Source organism: Oncorhynchus kisutch, linkage group LG21 (assembly GCF_002021735.2).
Source record: "Oncorhynchus kisutch isolate 150728-3 linkage group LG21, Okis_V2, whole genome shotgun sequence".
Classification (NCBI taxonomy): Eukaryota; Metazoa; Chordata; class Actinopteri; order Salmoniformes; family Salmonidae; genus Oncorhynchus; species Oncorhynchus kisutch.
The window spans coordinates 283,002-308,043 of NC_034194.2; the positions used below are offsets into that span (position 1 = coordinate 283,002).

The following is a 25,042-nucleotide window of genomic DNA, read 5'->3' on the forward strand; positions in this document are numbered from 1 at the left end:
TTCTTATCCTCCATGGACTTTACAGTGTCCCAGAACTTTTTTCAATTAGTGCTACAGGATGCAAATTTCTGTTAGAAAAGCCAAGGCTAGCTTTTTCAAACTGCCTGTATATATTGGTTCCTAACTTCCCTGAAAAGGGCAATCAATTCACATATGGTGTCCAGGGCACAGCTGGGAGCTGAGGGGGGTCTATAACAAGTGGCAACAGTGAGAGATGGATTTTTAAAAGTAGTAGCTCGAGCTGTTTGGGCAGAGACCTTGATAGCTTGCAGAGCTCTGTCCTACTATCTCTACAGTAGATTGCAACTCCTCCCCCTTTAGCAGTTCTATCTTGATGGACAATGTTGTAATTGGGGATGGAAATTTCTGAATTTTTGGTGGCCTTCCTAAGCCAGCATTCAGACACGGCTAGGACATCCGGGTTGGCGGAGTGTGCTAAAGCAGTGAATAAAACAAACTTAGGGAAGAGGCTTCTGATTTTAACATGCATGAACCCAAGGCTTTTCCGGTTACTGAAGTCAACAAATGAGAGCGCCTGGGGACACACAGGGCCTGGGTTAACCTCTACATCACCAGAGGAACAGAGGAGGAGTAGAATGAGGGTACAGCTAAAGGCTATAAGAATTGGTCGTCTAGTGCGTTCGGAACGGAGTAAAAGGAGCAGACTTCTGGGCGTGGTAGGATAGATTCAGGGCATAATGCTCAGGCAAGGGCATGGTAGGGTGGAGGTAAACCTAGACATTGAGTGACGATGAGAGAGGCTGCATCTCTGCAAGTGGCAGTTAAACTAGGTGCTGTTTCCGCATGTGTGGGGGGTGGGGCAAGGGAGGTAACTGAGGCATGTAGAGCAGGACTATCGACACGCGGGGCTCCGTGTCGATAGAAGGTCCAGGCCAATTGGCAAGAGAGGTATTGTAGTTGGTGTACTTTGTTTGCTAGCTGGGGGAATGGGCCTATCTCACGGCTAACTGGTGCTTGCTTCTGGACAAGGGCGTTAGCCACGATAGCCACTTGGTAGCCGCTAGCTAGCTGCGATGATCCGGTGTAATGGTCCAGAGCTTGCGGCAGGAATCCGGAGATGTAGTGGGGGGAAAAAAGCAGTCTGTTATGCTCAGGGCTGATATTGCGCTGTGCAGACTGGCAGATATTATCCGGGCTAAAGTGGCTGGTGTCTGTGCTAAAGGTAAAGACTGCTAGCAGTGGCTAACAATGACTAAATAGCTAGTAGCTAATTACCTGGCTGGCCTCTGAAGGCTAGCTTCTGATGGTGGTTCCAGTTCTAAGGTCTAAAAAGATCCGTACCACGTTTCGTGAGGCTAATGCCTGTCCTGTCCCACTCCTGATTCCCTGCAGACATCATGGTGGAGATGGGCTACACTCAAGAGGAGGTCACTGAGTCTTTAACCAGGATGAAGTACGATGAGATCACTGCCACCTACCTGCTACTGGGCAGGAAGTCCACAGAGGTAAGGACAGACTGGGCAAAAGTGGCCCAATCCCAAATTGTCCCCCAAGCCCTGCACTGGGCAGATGCTGAGAGGATTTGACCTGTGTAATCAATCTGGTAATAGCTTCACCTTGCCCTCAGATAGGCTCGGTGGAAGTTTCACAATATTGCTAATACCAATCAAATCCTCTCAATCTCCACAAGTGTGTAGGGTTAAGGGAACGATTTGGGATTGACCCAGTACCTGGCCATAAATGACCATGTTAGAAAGCACTGGTTCTATCATGTATTGGTTCCTTGCTTTTAGCACAATAATTCTTTTAAAATCAAGGTTTAGGGGTATGTAAGTGGTTGAAAGTATACAGGTTTGAAACCAAATGACATGCATAATATCTGAAGTGACACAGTCTGTTTGGATGATACAGTCACAGTCACAAATGTCCCTATTTGAAATGCTATGTGAAACATATTGAGTGACTTTTCCAAAGAGCACAGAACCAAAAAATACAGTAAAACTCATCTGCAGCGTGATTTAATAGGAAACTTTTCTTCTCTCTCGAAGTTGGAGGCTAGTGACTCCAGCTCTAGCAGTAACTTGTCTCTGGCCAAGGCACGGCCTGCCAGCGAGCACAACAACAACGGCCAGTCTTCTGCCCATCTCAAGACCCAGCGGTCCATCTCCAGCACCCAGAAACAGAGACGCTACAGCGACCAGGGTGAGGGGGAGGGAGCAGAGGGGGCATGGAGAGAGCAGAGGGGGCATGGAGAGAGCAGAGGGGGCATGGAGAGAGCAGAGGGGGCATGGAGAGAGCAGAGGGGGCATGGAGAGAGCAGAGGGGGCATGGAGAGAGCAGAGGGGGCATGGAGAGAGTGGCTAGGAGAGGGGGGGCTGGGAGGGAGGGACTGGGAGGGAGAGAGGGGCTGGGAGGGAGGAGATGGGGGAGAGAGGGGCTGGGAGGGAGAGAGGGGCAGGGAGGGAGGAGAGGGGGGAGAGAGGGGCTGGGAGGGAGAGAGAGGCTGGGAGGGAGGAGAGGGGGGAGAGAGGGGCTGGGAGGGGGAGAGGGGGAGGGAGAGAGGGGCAGGGAGGGAGGAGAGGGGGGAGAGAGGGGCTGGGAGGGAGGAGAGAGGGGCTGGGAGGGAGGAGAGGGTGGGAGAGAGGGGCTGGGAGGGGGAGAGAGGGGCAGGGAGGGAGGGACTGGGAGGAAGATGATGTAAGTGGGACAGGAGGAAAGGAGGTAAAGAGAATATGAGAAAATATAGGAAGATGCATGTGAACCTCCAATGCAGCACAGTTCCCATTCTAACTCCACACTGATCCCTGTATCTCTCCCTCCCTCCATCCATCCAGCCGGTCCGTCCATCCCCTCGGTGGGCTACCCCAAGAGGAGCCAGACCACCTCGGCCGACAACGGCGACTACAAAGAGGACGGGGGTGCTCAGACCCAGAAGTCTGGTTTGTCGGGTGGGCGCAGTGGCGGCGTTGCCCCTGCCAGTCCCCTACTAGGTAATGCCAACAACCCCAACAAGGCCGACATCCCCGACCACAAGAAAGGCTCCACCACACCCACCGTGAGTACAAAGAATATACACATGGAAGATACACTACACTCATTAAAAAAGCATGGTCATTATTTGCTGCTATAACAGCCTCCACTCTTTTGGGAAGGCTTTCAACTAGATGTTGAAAGATTGCTGTAGGGTCTTCCATTCAGCCACAAGCATTAGTGATGTTCGCATTTGGCTATTCAATTCATCCCAAAGGTGTGCAGGCCAGTCAAGTTCTTCCACACCAATCTCGACAAACCATTTCTGTATGGACCATTGCGTTGTACATGGGGGCATTGTCATGCTGGAACAGGAAAGGGCCTTCCCCAAACTAGAGCGCAAAGCCCCCCCCGGCCAAATCCTCCCCTAACCCAGACAGCGCTTTGCCAATTGTGCGCCGCCCTATGGGACTCCCGGTCACGGCAGTTGTGATCCAGCATGGGATCGAACCCGGGTATGTAATAACGCCTCAAGCACTGTGATGCAGTGCCTTAGACCGCTGCGCACCTCGGCAGGCTGCGCATGGTGATCTTAGGCTTGTGTGTGATTTTCTCGGCCATAGAAATCCATTTCATATAGAGACAGTTTGGAACTTCGTAGTGAGTGTTGCAACTGAGGACAGATGATTTTTACGTGCTTCAGCACTCGACAGTCCCATTCTGTGAGCTTGTGTTGCCTACCACTTCGCAGCTGAGAGGTTGTTGCTCCTAGACGTTTTCACTTCACAATAACAGCACTTACAGTTGAGCTGGGCAGCTCTAGCAGATGAACTGACTTGTTGGAAAGATGGCATTCTATGACCGTACCACATTGAAAGTCACTGAGCTCTTCAGTAAGGCCATTCTACTTACAAAGTTTGTCTATGGAGATTGCATGACGGTGTGCTCTATATATACACCATCAGCGGGTGTGGCTGATATAGCCGTATCCACTAAGTTAAGGGTTGTCTACGTACTTTTGTATACACAGTGCATTCGTAAAGTATTCAAACACCTTCACTTTTTCCACAATTACAGCCTTATTCTAAAATGGATTTACATTTTTGTTTTTTCTCACCAATCTACACACAATAATGACAAAGCATTTTTGCAAATGTATAAAAAATAGAACCCTTACTTACATAAGGGTATATGGGTATATAAAGGGTATATGACAAAGTATTGAGATAAACTTTTGTTATTGACCAAATACTTATTTTCCACCATAATTTGCAAATAAATTCATTAAAAATCCTACAATGTGATTTTCTGGATTTTTTTTCTCTCATTTTGTCTGTCATAGTTGAAGTGTACCTATGATGAAAATTATAGGCCTCTCTCATCTTTTTAAGTGGGAGAACTTGCACAATTGGTGGCTGACTAAATACTTTTTTGCCCCACTGTAAGTATTCAGAGCCTTTGCTATGAGACTCAAAATGTATCTCAGGTGCATTCTGTTTCCATTGATCATCCTTGAAATGTTTCTACAACTTGATTGGAGTCCACCTGTGATAAATTCAATTGATTGGACATGATTTGGAAAGGCACACACCTCTCTATATAAGGTCCCACCGTTGACAGTGCATGTCAGAGCAAAAACCAAGTCATGAGGTCGAAGGAATTGTCCGTAGAGCTCCGAGACAGGATTGTTTCAAGGCACAGATCTGGGGAAGGGTACAGTAACATTTCTACAGCATTGAAGGTCCCCAAGAACACAGTGGCCTCCATCATTCTTAAATGGAAGAAGTTTGTAACCACCAAGACTCTTCCTAGAGCTGGCCGCCCGGCCAAACTTAGCAATCGGGAGAGAAGGGCCTTGGTCAGGGAGATGACCACGAACCCGATGGTCACTCTGACAGAACTCCAGAGTTCCTTTGTGGAGATGGGAGAACCTTCCAGAAGGACAACCATCTCTGCAGCACTTTACCAATCAGGCCTTCATGGTAGAGTGGCCAGACGGAAGCCACTCCTCAGTAAAAGGCACGACAGCTCACTTGTAGTTTGCCAAAAGGAACCTAAAGGACTCTCAGACCAAGAGAAACAAGATTCTCTGGTCTGATGAAACCAATATTTAACTTTTTGGCCTGAATGCCAAGCGTCACATTTGAAAGAAACCTGGTACCATCTCTACGGTGAAGCATGGTGGTGGCAGCATCATGCTGTGGGGATGTTTTTCAGCGGCAGGGACTGGGAGATTAGTCAGGATCAAAGGAAAGATGAACGGAGCAAAGTACAGCGAGATCCTTGATGAAAACCTGCTCCAGAGCGCTCAGGACCTCTGGGGCTAGGTTCACCTTCCAACAGGACAACAACCCTAAGCACACAGCCAAGACAACGCAGGAGTGGCTTCGTGACAAGTCTCTAAATGTCCTTGAGTGGCCCAGCCAGAGCCCGGACTTGAACCTGATCATCTCTGGAGAGACCTGAAAATAGCTGTGCATCAATGCTTCCCATCCAACTTGACAGAGCTAGAGAGGATCTGCAGAGAAGAATGGGATAAACTCCCCAAATACAGGTGTGCCAAAGTTGTAGCGTCATACCCGAGAAGAGCCAAGGCTGTAATCGCTGCCAAACGTGCTTCCACAAAGTACTGAGTAAGGGTCTGATCACTTACGTAAATGTGACATTTACATTTTTATTTGCAAACATTTGTGAACCTGTTTTTTTCTTTGTCATTATAGGGTATTGTGTGTAGATTGATGATCATTAAACATGTTTTATATCATTGTTGGAATCGGGCTGTAATGTAACAAAATGTGAAAAAAGTGAAGGGGTCTGAATATTTCCAAGTGCACTGTATAGTGTATATACACACAGGTTCACACACCAACCACAATTACGCAGACATTAACACACGGACATTCTCGCTCACAGGGTGATGTCAATGTTGGAAAAAGAGAGAGAGAATGTTTACAGCATTTGTCCTCATTAGTAACAGTATCTTCTCTAGTTTTCCTCCGTCTTTTTTCCATAACTCTTCTACTGCTATGAGCTAGTGTGTTGTGGTCTGCATGACTTTCTTTCTTCTGTTTGTTCTTTCATTATTTATGTATCTCTTTCTCTGTCTGTCACCATCTGTCTCAGCTTCCTTCCTCCCCCTCTATCAATTCAATTGAAGAAACTTTATTGGCGCGAAAAGTGAAAGAACTGACAAAAAGCACAACAGTGTAAATGGATTGTTTAAAAAAAACAAAAAAACAATTCCTCTCTTTCTTTCACTCTCTCACCCTTATCCTCTTTCTCTCTTTTCATAACCCTCTCGCTCTCTCCCTCCAGGCTAACTCAATGTCAGGGGGCATGACGAGGAGGAACACGTATGTGTGTAGTGACAGGAATGCCTCGGACCGCCACTCCGCTGTCATCCAGAATGGAAAAGAGAACAGGTGAGAGGGGCCAAAGCTCTGTCCTGTTGTCCCTCCTGGCCCCCTAAATACAGGCACAAAGACCCAGATACATGCATACACACACGTTTAAAAAAAAAAAACATTCTAGTCATTTAGCAGACACTCTTATCCAGACTGACTTACAGGAGCAATTAGGGTTAAGCGCCTTGCTCAAAGACATATTGAGAGATTCTTCACCTAGTCGGCTCGGGGATTATAAAATGGCACTGGAGGGGGGATGGCTGCTGTTTTATTGGCTCTTAACCAACTGTGCTATTGGTTCATTTTTTCGTGTTATTTGTAACTTATTACCTAGAGAGTTTTCATCTGTATTTTTCATAGCTGTCTATTTACCACCACAAACCGATGCACTTAGACCGCTCTCAATTTATTTTTATTTTTTATTTTACTTTACTTTTTAAAACTTTTATTTTACCTTTATTTAACCAGGTAAGCTAGTTGAGAACAAGTTCTCATTTGCAACTGCAACCTGGCCAAGATAAAGCATAGCAGTTCGACACGTACAACAACACAGAGTTACACATGGAGTAAAACAAACATACAGGAATGTGTATAATACAGTAGAATACAATAAAAAATAAAACTAATATACAGTGAGTTCAAATAAGGGAGTTAAGGCAATAAATAGGCCATGGTGGCGAAGTAATTACAATATAGCAATATATAGATGTGCAAAAGATGGATGTGCAAGTAGAGATACTGTGGTGCAAAAAAAGCTTTGGGGGTGACCAGTGAGATATACCTGCTGGAGCGTGTACTACGAGTGGGTGCTGCTATGGTGACCAGCGAGCTGAGATAGGGCAGGGCTTTACCTAGCAGAGACTCTTAGATAACCTGTAGCCAGTGGGTTTGGCGACGAGTATGAAGCGAGGGCCAGCCAACGAGAGCGTACAGGTCGCAGTGGTGGGTAGTATATGGGGCTTTGGTGACAAAACGGATGGCACTGTGATAGACTACATCCAGTTTGCTGAGTAGAGTGTTGGAGGCTATTTTATAGATGACATCGCCGAAGTCAAGGATTGGTAGGATGGTCAGTTTTACGAGGGTATGTTTGGCAGCATGAGTGAAGGAAGCTTTGTTGCAAAATAGGAAGCCGATTCTAGATTTAATTTTTGATTGGAGATGCTTACTGTGAGTCTGGAAGGAGAGTTTACAGTCTAGCCAGACACCTAGGTATTTGTAGTTATCCACGTATTCTAAGTCCGAACCGTCCAGAGTAGTGATGCTGGATGGGCGGGCAGGTGCGGGCAATGATTGGTTGAATAGCATGCATTTAGTTTTATTTGCGTTTATGAGCAGTTGGAGGCCACGGAAGGAGAGTTGTATGGCATTGAAGCTCGTCTGGAGGTTTGTTAACACAGTGTCCAAAGAAGGGCCAGAAGTATACAGAATGGTGTCGTCTGCATAGAGGTGGATTAGAGAATCACCAGCAGCAAGAGCGACATCATTTATGTATACAGAAAAGAGAGTCGGCCCGAGAATTGAACCCTGTGGCACCCCCATAGAGACTGCCAGAGGTCCGGACAACAAATAATCATAAATTCCGTCGTAAGCAAACAGGAAAACGCTCATCCAGAGGCGGCACTCCTTGTGGCCGGGGACTTTAATGCAGGGAAACTTAGTAAATCAATTTTTACCTCATTTCTAACAGCATGTCAATTGTGCAACCACAGGGAAAAAAAACTCTAGATCACCTTTACTCCATACACAGAGACGCGTACAAAGCTCTCCATCGCCCCCCATTTGGCAAATCTGACCATAATTATATCCTCCTGATTCCTGCATACAAGCACAAATTAAAGCAGGAAGCACCAGTGGTCACCAAAAAAGTGGTCAGATGAAGCAGATGCTAAGATACAGGACTGTTTTGCTAGCACAGACTGGAATATGTTCTGGGATTCCTCCGATGACATTGAGGAGTACACCACATCAGTCATTAGCTTCATCAATAAGTGCATCGATGACATCATCCCCACAGTGACGTAATCCACACAGTGACTGTACATGTATGTACTGTACATGCCTGGATAACAGGCAACATCCGCATTGAGCTAAAAGGTAGAGCTGCCGCTTTCAAGGAGCGGGACTCTAACCCTGAAGCTTATAAGAAATCCTGCTATTCCCTCCGACGAACCATCAAATAGGCAAAGCGTCAATACAGGACTAAGATCAAAACGTACTACACCGGCTCTGACGCTCGCCGGATGTAGCAGGGCTTGCAAACTATTACAGACTAAGTAGAGAAGCACAGCCGAGAGCTGCCCAGTAAGACGAGCAAAATTAGTTCTCGCTTTGAGGCAAGTAACACTGAAAAATGCAATGAGAGCATCAGCTGTTCCGGACGATTGTGTGAACACGCTCTCCGTAGCCAATGTGAGTAAGACCTTTAAACAGGTCAACATTCACAAGGCTGCAGGGCCAGACGGATTACCAGGACGTGTACTCTGAGCATGTGCTGACCAACTGGCAAGTGTCTTCACTGACATTTTCAATATTTCCCTGTCTGAGTCTGTAATACCAACATGTTTTAAGCAGACCACCGTAGTCCCTGTGCCCAAGAACACTAAAGTAACCTGCCTAAATGACTACCGATCCGTAGCACTCACGTCTGCAGCCATGAAGTACTTTGAAAGGCTGGTCATGGCTCACATCAACACCATTATCCCAGAAACCCTAGACCCACTCCAATTTGCATACCGCTCCAACAGATCCACAGATGATGCAATCTCAATTGCACTCCACACTTCCCTTTCCCACCTGGACAAAAGGAACACCTATGTGAGAATGCTATTCATACAGCTCACCACAGTGCCCACATAACTCATCAATAAGCTAAGGACCCTGGGACTAAACACCTCCCTCTGCAACTGGATCCTGGACTTCGTGACGGGCTGCCCCCAGGTGGTAAGGGTAGGTAACAACACATCCGCCACGCTGATCCTCAACACAGGTGCCTCTCGGGTGCGTGCTCAGTCCCCTCCTATACTCCCTGTTCACTCATGACTGCACGGCCATGCACAACTCCAACACCACCATTATGTTTTCCGGTGACACAACAGTGGTAGGCGTGATCACCGACAACAACTAGACAGCCTGTAGGGAGGAGGTCAAAGACCTGGCCATGTGGTGCCAGGACAACAACCGCCCCCTCAACGTGATCAAGACAAAGGAGATGATTGTGAACTACAGGAAAAGGAGGACCGAGCCACGCCCCCATTCTCATTGACGGGGCTGTAGTGGAGCAGGTTGAGAGCTTCAAGTTCCTTGGTGTCCACATCAGCAACAAACTAACATGGTCCAAGCACAGCAAGACAGACGTGAAGAGGGCGCGACAAAACCTATTCCCCCTCAGGAGACTTAAAATATTTGACATGGGTCCTCAGATCCTCAAAAGGTTTTACAGATGCACCATCGAGAGCATCACTGCCTGGTATGGCAACTGCTCGGCTTCTGACCGCAGGGCACTACAGATGATAGTGCGTATGGCCCAGTACATCACTGGGGCCAAGCTTCCTGCTATCCAGGAGAGTAGAGGAGTGCCCTAAAAATTGTCACAAAATTGACTCCAGCCACCCTAGTCATAGACTGACATGGCAAGCGGTACCGGAGAGCCTAGTCTAGGTCCAAGAGGCTTCTAAACAGCTTTTACCCCCTAGCCATAAGACGCCTGAACATCTAATCAAATGGCCACCCAGACTATTTGCATTGCCCCCCCTCTCTTTTACGCTGCTGCTACTCACTGTTTATTATCTATGCATAGTCACTTTAATAACTCTACCTATTACCTCAATTACCTGGACTAACCTGTGTCCCCGCACATTGACTCTGTACCGGTACCTCCTGTTGCCTCGCTATTGTTATTTTACTGCTGCTCTTTAATTATGTTACTTTTACTGGCCCAACGCTCTTAGCTGCTAGGCTACTCACACGCACGCTCTCTTACACATTCACTCTCTCTCACACACTCCTACGAATGCACGCACTCTCTCACACACACACACTCTCACAAACGCACTCTCAAACACACATTTGTTGTCTTTGTCTCATGAACAAAGACACTCATTTTCACACACATCTCTTTCCACACTATTGGAAGAAACATTATGCTCGCGGCAGCTCGGTACACCACCCTATTCCAAATTCATGCTGGCCTTGAATATGGTGTTCTAGTTAAACGCTGTGTCTGAAGGGGGGGGTTGTTGTTTCAATAGAGGTGCCGGAAGGCCCCATTCATCATAATCACACGCACGAACATCGTGTTTTCTCTGTAACACTAGGGGGGGACAGCCATGCCAAAAACCCATTGGTTAGGAACAACAGAAGGATACATTGGGGCCTGTAAATGTCAAGCTCAAGAAAAACCAAAGTGTATATTACCCAAGACTGCTACTTTGAAAGGCCTGTCTTATCCTGTAATTTTAAGTAGTCCATATGTGGCGTTGGATAAAACACTTTTGGCCTGCTTGATGAAGTGTTCTGATTACAACTATACGAGCCTGGTCAACTTTAAAATGGACTATTCCAAGAGAATCTTGAGGACAAAAGTGCTTGGAAGGTATGTTTGAACTTCTCCTCATGGTTCCAAGAGGGTTTAAAACTTAGACGTAAGCTTGTCCTCTATTGGTTTCTGACCGTCATTTGACCGCCGTCGGTTAGCAGGGGTCACAGCCTTTCATCTCTCTTGTTCATTAGGCACCAAATGGAAGAAATTCAGTAAAACAGGGATGGACTTACCTGGGTTTGTCTACTAAGAAACGCATTTTGTTTTCTGAGATTCCTTGTGTTACCATAGCAATTAATGTTCAGTGCTCAGATTTATCAACAAGATTACTTTTTGAATGAGTCATTCATGAATGAGTCATTCGCGAATGAGGTATTCACAACATTCACAAATAAAATGAGTGCAATGCAACATTGCTATACACTGATCCAATTCCCCTCAATTATAAATAAAACCGATATGTATCGGACTGAGGGCGACACACTCCTATCCATTCGACAATCCACACCCTTTTACCAGTGCAACCCAATAGACACGCAGTCACCACTGCAGAATAAGCTCCCTTAAACTTCTGCTTGTCTAATTAGCTATACTACACTGCTGTTACGGTACATTCATTCAATAGAGCCTTTTCTGTCCTTTACCTCTGGCTTATGAAGTTTACTGCTGTTACGGTACATTCATTCAATAGAGCCTTTTCTGTCCTTTACCTCTGGCTTATGAAGTTTACTGCTGTTACGGTACATTCATTCAATAGAGCCTTTTCTGTCCTTTACCTCTGGCTTATGAAGTTTACTGCTGTTACGGTACATTCATTCAATAGAGCCTTTTCTGTCCTTTACCTCTGGCTTATGAAGTTTACTGCTGTTACGGTACATTCATTCAATAGAGCCTTTTCTGTCCTTTACCTCTGGCTTATGAAGTTTACTGCTGTTACGGTACATTCATTCAATAGAGCCTTTTCTGTCCTTTACCTCTGGCTTATGAAGTTTACTGCTGTTACGGTACATTCATTCAATAGAGCCTTTTCTGTCCTTTACCTCTGGCTTATGAAGTTTACTGCTGTTACGGTACATTCATTCAATAGAGCCTTTTCTGTCCTTTACCTCTGGCTTATGAAGTTTACTGCTGTTACGGTACATTCATTCAATAGAGCCTTTTCTGTCCTTTACCTCTGGCTTATGAAGTTTACTGCTGTTACGGTACATTCATTCAATAGAGCCTTTTCTGTCCTTTACCTCTGGCTTATGAAGTTTACTGCTGTTACGGTACATTCATTCAATAGAGCCTTTTCTGTCCTTTACCTCTGGCTTATGAAGTTTACTGCTGTTACGGTACATTCATTCAATAGAGCCTTTTCTGTCCTTTACCTCTGGCTTATGAAGTTTACTGCTGTTACGGTACATTCATTCAATAGAGCCTTTTCTGTCCTTTACCTCTGGCTTATGAAGTTTGACTCTTTTTATGCCCTCAATGCTTTATTTAAATCCACATTTGCTGCTTTGGCCCTGTGGCCTTTTTCGCCCCACTTCACCTCCTGTCCTCTTGGGGGCAGCATGAGTGAAATGTCGGCGGCCTGCACCACTAGCCTCTCTGCCTACTCCAAGGCCCTCACCTCCTCCTCGGCCTCAGTCCACCTGCGCCACCAGAAGGCCCTGTCGGCTTCGGGCCACACATGCCGCCAAACGCTGCCACCTACCGACGGCGTTGACTTCAGGCCTAAGTAAGAGGCTTCCCACCCCAACTCCCAGGGGTTTGACTAGGGGGTCCCATTTGATCTGTCTGCTTTTCTCTCTAACCTCGTTTTCCATCCCCCCCCCCCCCCCTCTGTCCACACTTTCTAACTCTCTCTAACGCCGTCTGACCTCCCACCAAATTAGTTTCTGACCAATCGTACCCTTTCCCTCCCGAACACTCATCCCACACTTTTGCTCACTTCTCATTCCGTTAGCTTCACCCCCAAAACACCACCTCCAATGGCTGAGGACCTCTTTTAAAAGGTCCATTTGTGTGTTTAATACGAAGAAGGATTGCCTCGTGCTCTGGTCTCTTTCCTCTAACATACCCAAGTGTATTTGGTCCGAAGTAGTGCCAGCCAAATATCACCTGATAAACAAACCATCCCTAATGTAGCGAAGATAAGCAACCTCTTTTTCATTGGCTCGAATGTCCTGAAGGTTCTGTTTTAGTTTCCCTTTAACTCTTTAGTCAACTAAACAATAAAACCAAGTGTTCACATGATGTGGTTGATAAAGTCATAACTAACCAAACATCTGCTGTGATGGTACCCCCTGTTATGAACATGAACCCGGTTTCCTCCCCAGCACAACAGCGACTTCCAGTCAACGGAACCCTGGCAGCGCCACGCCCCCCGACCGGGTTCACTTCCCCCGTGGCACGGCCAGCCGCAGCACCTTCCACGGCGGCCAGCTGCGGGAGCGCCGCACTGCCACCTACAACGGCCCGCCCGCTTCGCCCACGCTCTCGCATGACGCCACACCCCTCTCGCAGTCCCGCAGCCGCGGCTCCTCCAACCTCTTCACCAAGCTCACCTCCAAGCTCACACGCAGGTAAGCCAAAGCCGCCAATGGTGTCCCCGAAACAATTCAAACGTCCCACTGTACGCAGTGTTCGGCACCGGGGGTTTGAGGAATGTATCCATACCCTATTTCATACTCAAGTCTGTCTAATTTAGGTGGATATAATATCATCCTTCACATCTTCACCGTGATGATTAGACTCGATAAAATGTGATAAATTGTGATATGGATTTTGTCCATATCGCCCAGTCATATAAAGTGAGCTCCAAAAGTAACTAGGTTTTATGCCAGTAAAGTGCGTCGGATAAGAAATGTCATGACAGGCCTGATGGAAATGAACCAAAAAAAAAACTGTAAATGTTCCAAATGGCAACAAAATACCATCTTTTTGTGTCGGTAAAATTGATTATGCTAAAACATTTCTATAATAACCATCATATTGACGAAAACCTGGAGTCACGATGACATGTTGTGTGTGTGGTCCTCCCACATTGGGCTACAGATGAAGTAAGTCATTCACCCGCGGCGGGATGATTTTTAAACATTTAACATTTAAGTTCACATTTTTCTTTGAAAACTTGACGGGCCAAATTGGCCATGCTGTATTTTATATTAGGTCCATGGAAATGTAACTGCAAACGGTATTGGTATGTGCACTACATCATCACGCACAGTGATGGAAACACATCTCTGGTGGGAAAAGACTTTTGGTCCCCTAAAATGGGACGGGACTTTGTATAAAAGTGCTATAATTTCTAAAGGTTCACCCGATATGGATGAAAATACCCTCAAATTAAAGCTGACAGTCTGCACTTGAACCCCAGTCACAAAGTGCTGGAGTACAAAGCCAAAACAACAGAAAATATGTCACTGTCCAATATTTTTGGAGCTCACTGTAGTTTGACTCACTGAGTGAAATGAAAGTTGTTTTTCAGTGCCTTAGTCTTAGTGCAGATACATCATTCCCTCAAAGGTCTGCCATGTGTACACTTGGATTTAGTGTAACTGAGTAATAGACCTGCCCTGCTTTTAACACTAAATGTCAGTTTGTATATCTCTCACTTCTCTTTGTAGTCCATGTTGGCTTCCCCCCTGACAAAATCTATCAATGCGGCTTTTCATTTGTTTGTGTACCAGAATTAGAATGAATAGTGGCAGCGTTTCAGTTTTTGTGGGTAATATTCATTATTTTGTCCAGACAGATATGGTCATACTCCCTGTTCACTCATGACTGCACGGCCATGCACAACTCCAACACCACCATTATGTTTTCCGGTGACACAACAGTGGTAGGCGTGATCACTGACAACAACTAGACAGCCTGTAGGGAGGAGGTCAAAGACCTGGCCATGTGTTGCCAGGACAACAACCGCCCCCTCAACGTGATCAAGACAAAGGAGATGATTGTGAACTACAGGAAAAGGAGTACCGAGCCACGCCCCCATTCTCATTGACGGGGCTGTAGTGGAGCAGGTTGAGAGCTTCAAGTTCCTTGGTGTCCACATCAGCAACAAACTAACATGGTCCAAGCACAGCAAGACAGTCGTGAAGAAGGCGCGACAAAACCTATTCCCCCTCAGGAGACTTAAAATATTTGACATGGGTCCTCAGATCCTCAAAAGGTTTTACAGATGCACCATCGAGAGCATCACTGCCTGGTATGGCAACTGCTCGGCTTCCGACCGCAGGGCACTACAGATGATAGTGCGTATGGCCCAGTACATCACTGGGGCCAAGCTTCCTGCTATCCAGGAGAGTAGAGGAGTGCCCTAAAAATTGTCACAAAATTGACTCCAGCCACCCTAGTCATAGACTGACATGGCAAGCGGTACCGGAGAGCCTAGTCTAGGTCCAAGAGGCTTCTAAACAGCTTTTACCCCCTAGCCATAAGGGGGTTGTAGGTATTTTTTATTAGGTCCATGGAAATGTAACTGCAAACGGTATTGGTATGTGCACTACATCATCACGCATAGTGATGGAAACAAATCTCTGGTGGGAAAAGACTTTTGGTCCCCTAAAATGGGACGGGACTTTGTATAAAAGTGCTATAATTTCTAAAGGTTCACCCGATATGGATGAAAATACCCTCAAATTAAAGCTGACAGTCTGCACTTGAACCCCAGTCACAAAGTGCTGGAGTACAAAGCCAAAACAACAGAAAATATGTCACTGTCCAATATTTTTGGAGCTCACTGTAGTTTGACTCACTGAGTGAAATGAAAGTTGTTTTTCAGTGCCTTAGTCTTAGTGCAGATACATCATTCCCTCAAAGGTCTGCCATGTGTACACTTGGATTTAGTGTAACTGAGTAATAGACCTGCCCTGCTTTTAACACTAAATGTCAGTATGTATATCTCTCACTTCTCTTTGTAGTCCATGTTGGCTTCCCCCCTGACAAAATCTATCAATGCGGCTTTTCATTTGTTTGTGTACCAGAATTAGAATGAATAGTGGCAGCGTTTCAGTTTTTGTGGGTAATATTCATTATTTTGTCCAGACAGATATGGTCATAGGCTGAAATTCTTTTGAATAGTAAGACGAATAGTCTCCCCTCAGAATAAATCTGGTTCTACATTTGAACCCAAATTATATTTTGATGTCACGATGCTCTGTCATGTACAGAATGTCTTCATTACTTTTTGGGGCCTTTTTGCGTTCGATGACTAAAGAACAAAGACCCTCAAGTTCAATCAGAAAAGTAACATGAAAGTATTATTGAATATATTAATTTAAAAAAATTCACAACTTTATCCTTTCATAGCTGCTATTCAGATATTTCCTGGACCAGATTTGAACACCTAAGCTCTAGAATTATACTCTATACTAGGGAATCTGCAATGATTTATCCTTTCATAGCTGCTATTCAGGTATTTCCTGGACCAGATTTGAACACCTAAGCTCTAGAATTATACTCTATACTAGGGAATCTGCAATGATTTATCCTTTCATAGCTGCTATTCAGGTATTTCCTGGACCAGATTTGAACACCTAAGCTCTAGAATTATACTCTATACTAGGGAATCTGCAATGATTTATCCTTTCATAGCTGCTATTCAGGTATTTCCTGGACCAGATTTGAACACCTAAGCTCTAGAATTATACTCTATACTAGGGAATCTGCAATGATTTATCCTTTCATAGCTGCTATTCAGGTATTTCCTGGACCAGATTTGAACACCTAAGCTCTAGAATTATACTCTATACTAGGGAATCTGCAATGATTTATCCTTTCATAGCTGCTATTCAGGTATTTCCTGGACCAGATTTGAACACCTAAGCTCTAGAATTATACTCTATACTAGGGAATCTGCAATGATTTATCCTTTCATAGCTGCTATTCAGGTATTTCCTGGACCAGATTTGAACACCTAAGCTCTAGAATTATACTCTATACTAGGGAATCTGCAATGATTTATCCTTTCATAGCTGCTATTCAGGTATTTCCTGGACCAGATTTGAACACCTAAGCTCTAGAATTATACTCTATACTAGGGAATCTGCAATGATTTATCCTTTCATAGCTGCTATTCAGGTATTTCCTGGACCAGATTTGAACACCTAAGCTCTAGAATTATACTCTATATTAGGGAATCTGCAATGATTTATCCTTTCATAGCTGCTATTCAGGTATTTCCTGGACCAGATTTGAACACCTAAGCTCTAGAATTATACTCTATACTAGGGAATCTGCAATGATGTATCCTTTCATAGCTGCTATTCAGGTATTTCCTGGACCAGATTTGAACACCTAAGCTCTAGAATTATACTCTATACTAGGGAATCTGCAATGATTTATCCTTTCATAGCTGCTATTCAGGTATTTCCTGGACCAGATTTGAACACCTAAGCTCTAGAATTATACTCTATACTAGGGAATCTGCAATGATTTATCCTTTCATAGCTGCTATTCAGGTATTTCCTGGACCAGATTTGAACACCTAAGCTCTAGAATTATACTCTATACTAGGGAATCTGCAATGATTATCCTTTCATAGCTGCTATTCAGGTATTTCCTGGACCAGATTTGAACACCTAAGCTCTAGAATTATACTCTATACTAGGGAATCTGCAATGATTTATCCTTTCATAGCTGCTATTCAGGTATTTCCTGGACCAGATTTGAACACCTAAGCTCTAGAATTATACTCTATACTAGGGAATCTGCAATGATTTATCCTTTCATAGCTGCTATTCAGGTATTTCCTGGACCAGATTTGAACACCTAAGCTCTAGAATTATACTCTATACTAGGGAATCTGCAATGATTTATCCTTTCATAGCTGCTATTCAGGTATTTCCTGGACCAGATTTGAACACCTAAGCTCTAGAATTATACTCTATACTAGGGAATCTGCAATGATTTATCCTTTCATAGCTGCTATTCAGGTATTTCCTGGACCAGATTTGAACACCTAAGCTCTAGAATTATACTCTATACTAGGGAATCTGCAATGATTTATCCTTTCATAGCTGCTATTCAGGTATTTCCTGGACCAGATTTGAACACCTAAGCTCTAGAATTATACTCTATACTAGGGAATCTGCAATGATTTATCCTTTCATAGCTGCTATTCAGGTATTTCCTGGACCAGATTTGAACACCTAAGCTCTAGAATTATACTCTATACTAGGGAATCTGCAATGATTTATCCTTTCATAGCTGCTATTCAGGTATTTCCTGGACCAGATTTGAACACCTAAGCTCTAGAATTATACTCTATACTAGGGAATCTGCAATGATTTATCCTTTCATAGCTGCTATTCAGGTATTTCCTGGACCAGATTTGAACACCTAAGCTCTAGAATTATACTCTATACTAGGGAATCTGCAATGATTTATCCTTTCATAGCTGCTATTCAGGTATTTCCTGGACCAGATTTGAACACCTAAGCTCTAGAATTATACTCTATACTAGGGAATCTGCAATGATTTATCCTTTCATAGCTGCTATTCAGGTATTTCCTGGACCAGATTTGAACACCTAAGCTCTAGAATTATACTCTATACTAGGGAATCTGCAATGATTTATCCTTTCATAGCTGCTATTCAGGTATTTCCTGGACCAGATTTGAACACCTAAGCTCTAGAATTATACTCTATACTAGGGAATCTGCAATGATTTATCCTTTCATAGCTGCTATTCAGGTATTTCCTGGACCAGATTTGAACACCTAAGCTCTAGAATTATACTCTATACTAGGGAATCTGCAATGATTTATCCTTTCATAGCTGCTATTCAGGTATTTCCTGGACCAGATTTGAACACCTAAGCTCTAGAATTATACTCTATACTAGGGAATCTGCAATGATTTATCCTTTCATAGCTGCTATTCAGGTATTTCCTGGACCAGATTTGAACACCTAAGCTCTAGAATTATACTCTATACTAGGGAATCTGCAATGATTTATCCTTTCATAGCTGCTATTCAGGTATTTCCTGGACCAGATTTGAACACCTAAGCTCTAGAATTATACTCTATACTAGGGAATCTGCAATGATTTATCCTTTCATAGCTGCTATTCAGGTATTTCCTGGACCAGATTTGAACACCTAAGCTCTAGAATTATACTCTATACTAGGGAATCTGCAATGATTTATCCTTTCATAGCTGCTATTCGGGTATTTCCTGGACCAGATTTGAACACCTAAGCTCTAGAATTATACTCTATACTAGGGAATCTGCAATGATTTATCCTTTCATAGCTGCTATTCAGGTATTTCCTGGACCAGATTTGAACACCTAAGCTCTAGAATTATACTCTATACTAGGGAATCTGCAATGATTTATCCTTTCATAGCTGCTATTCAGGTATTTCCTGGACCAGATTTGAACACCTAAGCTCTAGAATTATACTCTATACTAGGGAATCTGCAATGATTTATCCTTTCATAGCTGCTATTCAGGTATTTCCTGGACCAGATTTGAACACCTAAGCTCTAGAATTATACTCTATACTAGGGAATCTGCAATGATTTATCCTTTCATAGCTGCTATTCAGGTATTTCCTGGACCAGATTTGAACACCTAAGCTCTAGAATTATACTCTATACTAGGGAATCTGCAATGATTTATCCTTTCATAGCTGCTATTCAGGTATTTCCTGGACCAGATTTGAACACCTAAGCTCTAGAATTATACTCTATACTAGGGAATCTGCAATGATTTATCCTTTCATAGCTGCTATTCAGGTATTTCCTGGACCAGATTTGAACACCTAAGCTCTAGAATTATACTCTATACTAGGGAATCTGCAATGATTTATCCTTTCATAGCTGCTATTCAGGTATTTCCTGGACCAGATTTGAACACCTAAGCTCTAGAATTATACTCTATACTAGGGAATCTGCAATGATTTATCCTTTCATAGCTGCTATTCAGGTATTTCCTGGACCAGATTTGAACACCTAAGCTCTAGAATTATACTCTATACTAGGGAATCTGCAATGATTTATCCTTTCATAGCTGCTATTCAGGTATTTCCTGGACCAGATTTGAACACCTAAGCTCTAGAATTATACTCTATACTAGGGAATCTGCAATGATTTATCCTTTCATAGCTGCTATTCAGGTATTTCCTGGACCAGATTTGAACACCTAAGCTCTAGAATTATACTCTATACTAGGGAATCTGCAATGATTCATTATCCAAGCTGTCTGAAATATGCCAGTAACAGATGCTAGCAGCTAGGCTAGCAGCCAGGCTCAGACAGAGATGTCTCACAGAAATGTTGACACCTAAAATCTACTGATTTTATTATGCTGGTCCAAAAAAGAAACGTCAAACATGATTTTTTTTCTTCTTTTCTTTAAACTAAAGATTTGTTTGTACAAAATTTGACTGGTTGTGACATTTTTTTTTTATACAAATATTTAATTCAGGTTTATCAAAAGGTAGGAAGACCCCGCCAATTGGCTCAGTGTGCAATTAATCAGAAACACTTGACTAATCGGTCAACTGTGTAATTCATTTTTTAACCCTGTGTGGACAAAGAGCTTGAATAAAATGCCTGAAACTGACTGACCTCTTGGCTCCTCAAGCCCTAATGGGTGTGCAATTTAGCATGTCTAAGACCTATATGCTTTCTTATCATGAAGAACCATGCATGGTCCTCTACAGAGCAGGTCTGTGCTAGGTCTCACTAATGTAAATGCTGACCAATATGTATGCTTTCATTTAGTCGTGTGCTCGTTTCATATGTGTATATGATCGCAGAACTTCTGCACCATACAATGCATTTATGACTGTACATCAAATGCATACAAGTTGGTAAAAGGTTGGTGGGAACCATTTGCTAGTTTGGCAGCATCTAGCGTGATGGTATTCAGGCAAGAACCCTTCCTTTTGGTGACTAGGCTTTTATTAATTGTATGAAGTTGGTACCACACTCTGTGGATCAGTGACGTCAGGGGTGGCCCAAGAGTCTGTTCTATGCCCTATGGAAATACATTTTTATTAATTGTATGAAGTTGGTACCACACTCTGTGGATCAGTGACGTCAGGGGTGGCCCAAGAGTCTGTTCTATGCCCTATGGAAATACATTTTTATTAATTGTATGAAGTTGGTACCACACTCTGTGGATCAGTGACGTCAGGGGTGGCCCAAGAGTCTGTTCTATGCCCTATGGAAATACATTTTTATTAATTGTATGAAGTTGGTACCACACTCTGTGGATCAGTGACGTCAGGGGTGGCCCAAGAGTCTGTTCTATGCCCTATGGAAATACATTTTTTACCACACTCTGTGGATCAGTGGACGATAATGTTGGGAGTAAAAGCCAATGTTGGGAGTAAAAGCCATACAAACACAGCAAACTATGAAATAACACATATGGAATCATCATTTGAGATTCTTCAAAGTAGCCAACCTTTTCCTTGATGACAACTTTGCACACTCTTGGCATTCTCTCAACCAGCTTAATGTGGTAGTCACCTGGTATGCATTAACAGGTGTGCCTTCTTAGAAGTTAATCTGTGGAATTTATTTTCCTCCTAATGCATTTGAGCCAATCAGTTGTGTTGTGACAAGGTGGGGGTTACTACATGATTCCCTGTGTGCTATTTCCTTGTGTGTTATGTCTTCACTATTGGTCTGCATGGTAAAAATAAAGAAAAGCCCTTGAATGAGTAGTATGTATGTATGTATGTATGTATGTATATATATATATTTGTACATGTGTGTATGTATGTATGTATGTATGTGTGTATGTATGTGTGTATGTATGTATGTATGTATGTATGTATGTATGTATGTATGTATGTATGTATGTATGTATGTATGTATGTATGTATGTATGTATGTATGTGTGTGTGTATGTATGTATGTATGTATGTATGTATGTATGTATGTATGTATGTATGTATGTATGTATGTATGTATGTATGTATGTACGTGTGTATGTATGTATGTATGTATGTATGTATGTATGTATGTATGTATGTATGTATGTATGTATGTATGTACGTGTGTATGTATGTATGTATGTATGTACGTGTGTATGTATGTATGTATGTATGTATGTACGTGTGTATGTATTATTATATATATATATATTGTACATGTGTGTGTGTATGTATGTATGTATGTATGTATGTATGTATGTATGTATGTATGTATGTATGTATGTATGTATGTACGTGTGTATGTATGTATGTATGTACGTGTGTATGTATGTATGTATGTACGTATGTATGTATGTATGTATGTATGTATGTATGTATGTATGTATGTATGTATGTATGTATGTATGTATGTATGTATGTATGTACATGTGTGTGTGTATGTATGTATGTATGTATGTATGTATGTATGTATGTATGTATGTACATGTGTGTATGTATGTATGTATGTATGTATGTATGTATGTATGTATGTATGTATGTATGTATGTATGTATGTATGTATGTATGTATGTATGTATGTATGTATGTATGTATGTATGTATGTACATGTGTGTGTGTATGTATGTATGTATGTATGTATGTATGTATGTATGTATGTATGTATGTATGTATGTATGTATGTACATGTGTGTGTGTATGTATGTATGTATGTATGTATGTATGTATGTATGTATGTATGTATGTATGTATGTACATGTGTGTATGTATGTATGTATGTATGTATGTATGTATGTATGTATGTATGTATGTATGTATGTATGTATGTACATGTGTGTGTGTATGTGTGTGTGTATGTATGTATGTATGTATGTATGTATGTATGTATGTATGTATGTATGTATGTATGTATGTATGTATGTACGTGTGTGTGTATTATTATTATATATATATATATATATATGTAAATACACATACATACATACAGTGGGGCAAAAAAGTATTTAGTCAGCCACCAATTTTGCAAGTTCTCCCACTTTAAAGATGAGAGAGGCCTGTAATTTTCATCATAGGTACACTTCAACTATGACAGACAAAATGAGAAAAGAAATTCAGAAAATCACATTGTAGGATGTTGATGAATTTATTTGCAAATTATGGTGGAAAATAAGTATTTGGTCACCAACAAACAAGCAAGATTTCTGGCTCTCACAGACCTGTAACTTCTTCTTTAATTACCATTTATATTTTAGTTTTTTCCCTGTGTGCTATTTCCTTGTGTGTTATGTCTTCACTATTGGTCTGCATGGTAAAAATAAACACACACTGAAGACAACTTTAAAGAGAATAATTTCATGGGCTAGGCTGTACTTTTTTCTCTCACGCAATGGACACCATCTTTAATTTCAGAGAGCTCTGCTTAATTTTTCTTCTTGGCTGTGTAATTTAGGGTACTGGGCTCTTAAAGTGGCTGCCGATCGAGATGATGATTGAGAAGTGGTTCATTGCAGGACGGCGTTCAGGTACCGAATCCCCCAGACTATAGATAAATTCCTCCCCATCGTCCTCTCTCTCCTCGCGTTGGTGTCCCTGGAAGCTATTCTGGCCCAGCAATGGAACTTATCCTTGATTTGAGCCCTTAACCACCTGGCTAAGGAACTTGTCCCTCAATTTCTCCTTGACTCAGTCCCAGACAGACGCACAGAGTAGTATGACTTAGAATCTGTTCCAAATAGCCTTTAAGTCCTTCTTGCCAGAGTTGTTTTTCTTGATGACTGTCGATTACCTGCACAATGCATCTCAAAAGTGCAGGCCTTTGGTTTAGCTGTGAAGCGGAGCACGTGAATGGAGTTCCCCTGAAAAGAGGCAGGACACGAGAACTGGTGGAGCTGTGAAGCGGAGCATTGTGGACCTGAATTATAGCTGTATTTTGAAGCTCTTCAGGTCAGTACCATCACCAGCTCTATTAATAGGGTTCTGTGGTGTAGTACAGGAAGGTGACCAAGAACCCGATGTTCACTCTGACACAGCTCCAGAGTTCCTCTGTGGAAATGGGAGAACCTTGCTCTATTAATAGGGTTCTGTGGTGTAGTACCACAATCGTTGCTCCACCAGTTCTCGTGTCCTGCCTCTTTTCAGGGGAACTCCATCCAGCCCAGAGATAGTGTTCCTTCTGTCTGAGCATCGAACAATCCCTTTCTCGCTTTGTTTTTTCAATCTCACAGCCAACCAGGTCCAGCACTCTCCAGCCGCATGACAATTAGATGTGTCTGTGTGCATCTGTGTGAGAGGGTTTGGCGTGAATGTGTGTGTGTCTACATGTACAGTGCATTCAAAATATTCCGACCTCTTTTACCACATTTTGTTACGTTTCAGCCTTATTCTAAAATGGATTCCTCATCAATCTACACACAATACCCCATAATGATAAAGCGATTTAATTTACATAAGTATTCAGACCCTTTGCTATGAGACTCGAAATTTATTTCAGGTGCATCCTGTTTCCATTGATCATCCTTGAGATGTTTCTACGACTTGAATGGAGTCCGCCTGTGGTAAATTCAATTGATTGGTCATGATTAGGAAAGGCACACACCTGTCTATATAAGGTCCCACAGTTGACAGTGCATGTCAGAGCTAAAACCAAGCCATGAAGTCAAAGGAATGGTTGTAGAGCTCTGAGACAGGATTGTGTCTCAGCACAGATCAGGGGAAGGGTACCAAAACATTTCTGTAGCATTGAAGGTCCCCAAGAACACAGTGGCTTCCATTATTCTTAAATAGAAGAAGTTAGGAACCACCAAGACATTTACTAGAGCTGGCCGCCTAGCCAAACTGAGCAATCAGGGGAGAAGGGCCTTGGACAGGAAGGTGACCAAGAACCCGATGTTCACTCTGACACAGCTCCAGAGTTCCTCTGTGGAAATGGGAGAACCTTGCAGAAGGACAACCATCTCTGCAGCACACCCCCAATCAGGCCTTTATGGTACAGTGGCCAGACGGAAGCCACTCCTCAGTAAAAGGCACATGATAGCTTGCTTGGAGTTTGCCAAAAGACATCTAAAGGACTCTGACCAGATGAAACCAAGATTGAAGTCTTTGGCCTGAATGCCAGGTATTACGTCTGGAAGAAACCGTGCACCATCCCTACGGCGAAGCATGGTGGTGGCAACATTATGCTGTGGGGATGTTTTTCAGTGGCAGGGTCTGAGAGACTAATCAGGATCGAGGGAAAGATGAACGGAGCAAAGTACAGAGACGACGTAGAAGTGGCTTCGGGACAAGT

At 43.1% G+C, this 25,042-nt stretch overlaps 1 protein-coding gene across 7 annotated transcripts in view; it reads left to right on the top strand.

Annotated features, from left to right (window-relative positions):
* LOC109880232 (MAP/microtubule affinity-regulating kinase 3) overlaps positions 1-25,042 on the top strand; it is a 177,074-nt gene that overhangs the window by 144,227 nt on the left and 7,805 nt on the right. For 4 of the 7 annotated variants that reach the window (XM_031800771.1, XM_031800773.1, XM_031800772.1 and 1 more), the window contains exons 11-15: positions 1,354-1,466; positions 2,010-2,163; positions 2,796-3,016; positions 6,247-6,353; positions 13,200-13,445. In XM_031800771.1, the coding sequence (XP_031656631.1) occupies positions 1,354-1,466; positions 2,010-2,163; positions 2,796-3,016; positions 6,247-6,353; positions 13,200-13,445 (841 nt within the window). Of the gene's footprint in view, positions 1-1,353; positions 1,467-2,009; positions 2,164-2,795; positions 3,017-6,246; positions 6,354-12,430; positions 12,599-13,199; positions 13,446-25,042 lie in introns of all 7 variants that reach the window. The other 3 variants (XM_031800767.1, XM_031800770.1, XM_031800768.1) reach the window with 1 other exon arrangement.